This window comes from Lipophrys pholis (assembly GCF_963383615.2).
Source record: "Lipophrys pholis genome assembly, chromosome: 8".
Classification (NCBI taxonomy): domain Eukaryota; kingdom Metazoa; phylum Chordata; class Actinopteri; order Blenniiformes; family Blenniidae; genus Lipophrys; species Lipophrys pholis.
In genome coordinates this window covers 18761865-18769786 of record NC_137630.1, presented here as the reverse complement: position 1 = coordinate 18769786, position 7922 = coordinate 18761865, and the positions used below count along the sequence as shown (strand labels likewise).

Below are 7922 nucleotides of genomic sequence, written 5' to 3'. Positions count from 1 at the left end.
CATCCAGTGAAACAGGGTTTTAGTGAGAGCAGAAGAAATCCTTCATTGAGTTCTCACCCCTGCATCAACGAACAAAGTCATTCTGAGTGACATGTAGAAAGAATGGCAGTCCTCTGAGATGTTCTAGTACTTTTTTAGGACCAAAGTTAGGAAGTCTGATTACTATCCTTCCCTCTGTCTTTTAATCTATTATTTCTGCTTCATGTATCTCGACTCAACGTGTGTGGGGGTGAGTGTGTGCAAAGGTTTGCATAGTGAGTAGGTCTTCGGAGGGGTGATATACAGTGTACCATTGTAATTATTCAAGCAGTGGCCGTGTAGTTTCTGAGAATGCTGAAGTTCCAGAAGAAACCCAGTCTCTCTCTCTCCTCTCCCAGCCTTTAGACATGCTTTTACTATCCAGGTGGATATGATACCACTTTGGCCTTGTTTCTGTAGTAAATACATAGAGCAAGCTCAGTACGTCACACAGCAGGCTGTTGCGTCAGACAAAGTAGTATCGGCAGTCATTTGCATGATAGTTTCTTGCATTATTGGAATTGTAATCAAGGAGATTGATTGTAATAACCAGGGTTAGAAAAGAATTACTCTTAAAAATTCCAAATATGTAGAAGTTCGTTACTTGACAAAGGAAATTAGGATTCCTGAAAGAAGATACATTACATTTGTGAGTGTGAGCCATATGAAACATAAAATTCACTTAATGAATAATAGCAGTTCATAGTTTATTCCTTTTGTATTCCTGTAGCCGACAGTGCTGGTATATTTACAAATTGTAACACCTCAGTCTGTTCTTGATTTGATTTGCAAAGAGACACAAAGTAGGCCTGACTAACCTCACACCGTTTTCCTGGTGACTGATGTTTTATTTTCATTTCCATTACTGTTGCTCTGTTTCAATTAACTATTTTCCCAATAACTTTCTTGCAGCTTCTGGGCTGAAATGCTATAGCGCATCAAAGACACTCTGATATCCACTCATGTAAAATAACATGTACGAACGAAATAAAACGTACGCCGTAGGAGACAAATCTTTGAAGTTTTAGCTGTGTGAGATTTGGTACATGGATGTTAGGGATCATTGGGGTAGACATGTTAATGTGCCAATTAAGGTAGCAGTCCAATTGTACAAACACTCGTTTTGTATGAAATAACTTTATATGAACAAGCTACTTTTAATTACAAAAGTGCCAGAAGGTCAAATGCATAAACTTGGCATGGCGAGGCTTTCCCTTTAATTATGGTGTCTTTAATGTCAAAGTAAAAAAACAAACAAAAAAAAAAACCTACAAAAAAATCCAAAAAAAACTACAACTTAACTCTGTTTGCAAATGTCACATTTTATATATATAAATCAATACATGCAGCAGATAATTCATCTCTCATTTGAGAAAAAAAAAACCTGCTGAAAAACCATCATGCAGGCTTAGGAGGGGATTCCTGAGATATAACTTTGGCTTTCAGATACTAAACCGTACAGTGTTCACATGTGTAGTGTACCTCCTGTTGTGTTTCAGATTTTGGTTCCAAATCTTATAAATTGATGGTTAGTCATGGATGTGGGTGTCAAACTGGAAGGTGGAAAAAAATAATAATGCAGCCATGCATAGCTTGTACTGTATATTTGGTGCTGTTTGGTGGATTGTGAAGACGTAAAGTAGTTATTGGCCTTGGGCTCGATGTACACGAGGGGGCACCAGTTACCTGAGAGGAGCAAGCGCTTTGACATCGAGCATCACAGCTGAAATCCTTCTCACCATCCCTCTTAAGGGGGCGGAGGGGGTAATATCATCCACAGCTTTCCTGGATCGACAAACTTACCTCCCTCCTTCCAGAAAGGGCCTGCTCATGAAAGTCTGACAAAAAATAACTGGACTGTGATTAATCACCAACGCTTGGCTGTGGCTGAGACACCTGGTGCCAAAGCCTGATTGGACGACCTCTGGCTGACCCTTAAAACTAGCCCTGTCCTTTCTGTACAGAGCTGTCCTCCTCCTCCTCCTCCTCCTCCTCCTCAGCTTCATCTCTTCTGCTCTGCTGCTCTCCATTGCTTGGTGCTGTGTCTTTGCTGTACATTGTACTTGCATTCCTTCAAAAAAAAATAAAGAAAAAATGAATAAAGAAAACAGATAAAAGTCAAGATGAGGAGGAAATGACTGTGTTGGTTCTAATATGTCTAATTTTGTATTGTGGCTATTGTTTTGTTGAAACGTCCATCTTCAAAGATGACAACACAGTTGTGTGGTACTTTTTCTCAACCAATTGCTTTCAGGTTTGTTTAAGAACTCGGGTACATACAGGAAAGTGGATCTCTGGATCAATGAATTAGACATGCTCCGTGATAAACCTTATTTAAATAGTTATTGTACTGACAAACCTGTTTTTCTGAGCACTATCTACTACACTGGGGCTACAAGGCTACAAGGTGTAGTGAGTCCTCTCACCTTACAACAGTGCATGTAAAGTTTTTCTGTTCAGTCCAGAAATGTGTGTATGGTGGCATGAAATTGCCCAGATATGTGTATGTGTATGTGAGTGTGTGTGGTTGTCCGTCTCTCTGTGCTGGCTCTGTGGTGGACGGGCTGACCTGTCCAGGGTGTATCCTGCCTTCAACCTGTCGTCAGCTGGAATTAGCTCCTGTCCTCTGTGACCCTGAGTTGGATCGGCAGTATAGAAAATGGATGATTACTACAAATGTATCTCACAGGTAAGGAAAAACAAGCAGACAGAAACTACCTAGACAAACATTTTACATTAGTTTTTTGACCTCTCCAAATGTCTTTCTTTTTTTGTGTGTGCATTATTTAGATATGGGCTGTCAGAAGTCCCTTGCCTTCAAGCATATTGTGTGGAACACTTTTGGTAAATTAAGAACGGACACAATCCTGCCGGTGTCTTAAAATCAAACAAATCTTTTGAAAGTTATTATAGATACCAATAGTTTGTATTTTTCCTCCAGTAACAATACAAAGACATACCCGTTGGAGGTAGTTGTCTACATGTGAGCATGTGATTGTTTCTTTGTTACTGATCAGTCCAGGATGTGGCTTCCCCTTGTCTGGATAGAAGGGACATCGAAGATGGATGGACGGACTGTCGGATAGACTTCAGCTGAATCAGCTGGAGCTATAGTTTCTACTGACTCTTCTCTGGATATGAAATAATAACTTAACTGCATTCATTTGACTGATATAGATGATTGCAGAAGGTGAATAGAACAAAATCTCCTTCATTTTTGAAATGAATAGGCTGTTGTGGAATGAAATGTGTGAAAGATTGTTCAGATACAAGGTATATTTGGTGAACCCTATCAGGTCTGAAGCAACATTGGAATGAATCACTGTTTGGTTGTTTTACTGTACCCCTCCTTGCATTTAAAAAACAATTATAGCACAAAGTGACAGACATGGTTTCACCTTTTCACACACACACTTCTTCTTTATTGATCTGAAGATGTCTCATAATGCCCACTGAGTCCGGCTCCTGTAAATCTGGTGGCCAAACTATGTAATACAAATAATTATTTGTGGGGGCCTTTTAGTGTACTTTCCAGGTAATTCCATTTAGTAAAACGTTACTGTAACACCACTTTGTTGGACAGTAATAACCAGTTTCTTTTAGGAAAACAATGGAGTTACAGTTGCTGTTGTTTTTATGAACTTGTTACTTTTACTTACTTGTAAATGAAAGCAGTGTGAAAGCTGCCATCTGCCTTGGCCATGTTCCCCGACGCAGCTTTAGTCTGCCTCCATAGTATACTGTTGTTGTATTTACAGCCCCAAAATAAATAAAACATTAGCTCTACTTTATGAGCGGTATCTGCTGCTGTCTTCATGTTTGCAGTTCACCTCGACTGTTTTGTAGCTGCTCCAAAGTCAACAAATATAATTGAAAGAAACCCTTGTTCAGCAATTTCAAAGTACTATCCGAGCCCTAAAGCTGCAAGAACTACCACATGAACCCATGAATATAAGGCCTCCTCTGACAGCAAATAAAGAAATGAGGAAAATGGCATTATGTTTATTAAAAGCAGGTCGATCCACTCAGACACCCTAAGCAACGTAGGTACATACACTGACCAATCTCATGCCAAACAGTAGCTGACAGTAAAGGACTGCCCACACTTTGAAAGAAGCCATGTTAGAAAAGTCATAAGTCACTGCCACTCACTGTATTACAATGAAAAGAGAAAGGCCTGTTGATTTGGAGCCCAAAATGCCCACACGTCATCTAAAAATTAAAAAAAAAGAAAAGTGTCAACACAGCAGACAGGTAGGTCAATCAGTTATAAATTATAAAGTGAAAGAGCCAAAATTACAATAAGGAACAAAACAGGAAAATAAATAAAACCAACATCATGAACTATAATCATAAGACTTAAGGCTCATTTGGGACCTGAGGATTTCATACATACAGAGTACAACAGAGCCGTGTCCACTGCTCTGCGTTCCTTTGTTACACATTTGTCATGAATGAAAGAGGAAAGTCAGACATTGATTAATCAACACAAGTCTGCTGCTTACAATGGAAGCCATTACTGTGGGCGTAAGCGCTCTATTTTTCTCACAAGGATACAGAAGATGGAAGCGAACCTGGTTGGCCCCGTAGCTTTGGTTCCAGTCAGTTTCATGGCAGCTCTGAGGTTTTCATGTAGCATGGTGTAACGTAAAATCCAGGCAAAGGTCTCTAGTACTGGTTGTCATGAAGCAATGAGGCTTAGCTCCCCTTTTTTTTTTTTGTGGCAGGGATGAGTAAAGGTTGATTTTCCTTCTTAGACAGTGCAGCGTTATTCCCCTAAAATGCTGCAAAGACAGCAAGTAGATGTCTTTACCTTGACCAGTAATAACCCAAGCTTCAATACAACTTCAATCACATAACTATGTAAGCTCAGGTTTCCTAAGCGTCCTCTTAAGTACCATCAACCAAAATATCGTCCAGTGGTACACTGAGTTCTCCTACTCAACAGAACCTGGACAACCTCAAAACATACACATCCTAGTGTGGCTTCCAAGGTGAAAACCACAGGAGAATATCCGTCGGTTAGAAAGGAGGCGCGGGGTGGGGAAAAACAAAAAACAAAGAAACATCTTCAAAGAGACTGCAGTTGAGTCACCATGTCCTTTCAGTTTCAAACAAGCAACTTCTGAAACATTCAGTTCCTTTCAGGAGCTACTTTAGAAAGGTGGAGAAGACCAGTCGTCCTCACTAAGAGATCTTTGTGGAGAGGCGAGGAAAGACACAGTAGGGTGGGGAAGGAGGGAGCAGGTGGAGATGTGGCTGCAAGCCTCTTGTTGTCTATAACCTGCTGCTTTTCCTCTCAACACAAAGCAGCTGGAAGTGCCCGGTTCCCGAGCACGTTTGTCATAGTAGCGTTCTGGCTGTGAGGATTATGGTGGCAAGGTGGACCAAGGAGCATCCGAAGGACTCCAGCGCTGCTCCTCTGGCTATGGAGCCTGAAACAAACACAAAGACACAAATCAGAATCCGATCCAGCGTTTGTGGTTCAAAGAGATGTGGATCTGTGAGCCTTCCTTGTGTTTACTGTGACACTTTATCACCCTTTTTTTCCACATTCAGTATCAGAACACAGACAAAAGAATTTCAGTGTGATGTGATTGCACAAATGTATCAATAGATGGCACTATTCCAACACGGATGTGCAGACTGGTGATACTCAAAAGACATGAGAAGAAAAAAAAGCTTCTGTTTAAAAATAATGTAAAATAGCCTAAACATGGAAAACTCTTATCAGGAAAAAAAACAAAGGAGTGTGAAAAAACTATTAATCTATTTGATGCAGCAGCAGGCTGAGCGCCGAATACTACCGTTTATTTTTTCATAGAACTAGTTTTGTACAAAAGCAGCACAGTCCAAAACATGTTCTGAAAGCATTAGAATAAAGGAATCCGACACAGAAGACGCAGATTAGTTGTGAGGCTATCTGCACTTGAAACTGAGTGTGTAAGACTGATTTACTGACTGATTCATCACAAACAAACATTGTCTTCACAAATCATGCCTCATGCAAAGTCCCACCTGCTATCTTGGGGATGGTGATCTGGCGGCTGCTGATGCCTTCACCTCCCTCGCTGAAGGGTTTAATCTGGATCACGTAACCTTGGTTGACCGGCAGGGACAACTCCAAGGAGGTGTTGTTGGTTTCCACCACGCTGGGGTGGCTGTGCTTGTCCTGGCTGTACATCACCTGCAGGAAGCGACGCACAAAGGATGATAACGGCGCGTGGCGTTGCATGAAGCGTCTCCAAACAAACAATGTATCAGTGTCCTTGTAGGTAGCACACTGACAAGAGACTCTAAGTCTGACTGTGAGATGGAAAGACTGGTCTCTGGAGGGAACAAGAAGACATCCTATGCTGCAGATATCTGCACGTGACTGCGCCTGGTCGTCAAAGCAAGCAGAGATAAGGGAAAGGTGGAGATATTTCAATCCTGACTTTTCAGCTGCAGCTTGGGCCATGAATGCTTCAGCCTCTTTCAGAAGAGACTGAACTTTACTTTCAGGATTCTTCAATGAAAGGAGGATGAGTGCACAAGTGTACAAGTGCCACTTGTCCATTAAGGGAGGCATCTGCTTTCATGAAACCTATATACTGTATGTAGCATCCCCGGAAGGTTCATTGTCCAGGACGTTTGAAACGACCTTCCTGCAGAGTGCTTTCAGAAACTGTGAAAAAGGCAATTGTGAAGACAAAGGGATGTCCAAGTATTGAATTGTTCAGCCAATTTAGATTTTTTTATTGACCGTCTTTTATTTCCCACCGCAACCTAAAATCTCTGCACAGTACTGTACACTTTGTATTTGTTTTATATTTGTATTTTGTCTTTTCTTCTTGATTTCATAGGGCCTTAAGCACCAAGTACCAACATTTTAAAGGTTATGCTTATATCTGGTTAAGTATGACAACATCAGGACAGGCACAATATTATCAATGAATAGTTTGTCAGGTGAAATGGTCCAAGAGTCAGTCTGGTAGTCCCTGTTGTGTTAGAATCAATACAAGTCGTTGGGGTTGCCTCTATTAGGGGAGTGTAAAGCTCTACACTTCTTTACCTTATACCCTGTGACTTCTGACTCGTTCTCCAGGGCGTGCACTTGGTCCCACTTCAGGATGACCTTGGAGTTGGAAGTGTTCCACATGATTTTGACGGGGGCTTGGCTCGGTGCTGCGGGAGGACACGGGGACAAGAAGAAGAAGAGAGAGGAGAAAACCAACAAGCTCATTCTCATTATCTGTCTAATCATCCCTCTGATAGGAACGAACTGTGACTTTGTGTGTATGTATGTATGTATTGTGATCACATGGATGTATGATTAACATATTGTTCTATTGGCCTGCAGAAGAAGTAGACCTGTCCCAACGTTCACCAACGTTGCGTTTGCAACTTGCACAAGCATTTGTATGCAGATAGCATGATGTGCACTGCTGCCAACTGCAGAGGGCAGTAAAGTATATGAGACTTTGTGTGCACGTCTTCCTCCTCAGCTGGAAACGTCTCATCTTTTGCCAACTCAATCTCTGTGTCAAATCACCCAGTGTGGCAATAAATTGAACTGGCGTTTACATAAAAACTGGCCATGTCTATGAGATGAAGAGTGTTACATGACATCCTTCAGTTTCAGGCTGTTTGCAGAACTGAGTTGCCAGAAACTGAAGCAACTTCTCCACAGAGGAGAAGGAAGAAGTGAAAAAAAAACCAAAAAAAACATTTACCTGGTGTAAACACAGATGTGCAGTAAACAACGGAGGGTTCACATTATTAAAAATAACATCTCTGTAAATATTTCATGACGGGCAAAAGGCACTTGACAAATTTTGGGTCTCAGCTGCACACAACTCGGGTGACAAACAGTCAATGTGACTGAGACACAGCAAAGCTCCACATGGTGCTTCCTGTACTGA

At 41.3% G+C, this 7922-nt stretch overlaps 1 protein-coding gene across 2 annotated transcripts in view; it reads right to left on the bottom strand.

Moving 5' to 3' along the window:
- Window positions 1–3415: 3415 nt before the first annotated feature.
- cntn3a.1 (contactin 3a, tandem duplicate 1) overlaps window positions 3416–7922 on the bottom strand; it is an 81543-nt gene continuing 77036 nt past the window's right edge. For both annotated transcript variants that reach the window (XM_080470252.1, XM_080470253.1), the window contains exons 21-23: window positions 7073–7185; window positions 6037–6205; window positions 3416–5453 (exon numbers count right to left, since the gene is read on the bottom strand). In XM_080470252.1, coding sequence (XP_080326378.1) covers window positions 5362–5453; window positions 6037–6205; window positions 7073–7185 — 374 coding nt within the window. In that variant the 3' untranslated portion in view covers window positions 3416–5361. The remainder of the gene's footprint in view (window positions 5454–6036; window positions 6206–7072; window positions 7186–7922) is intronic.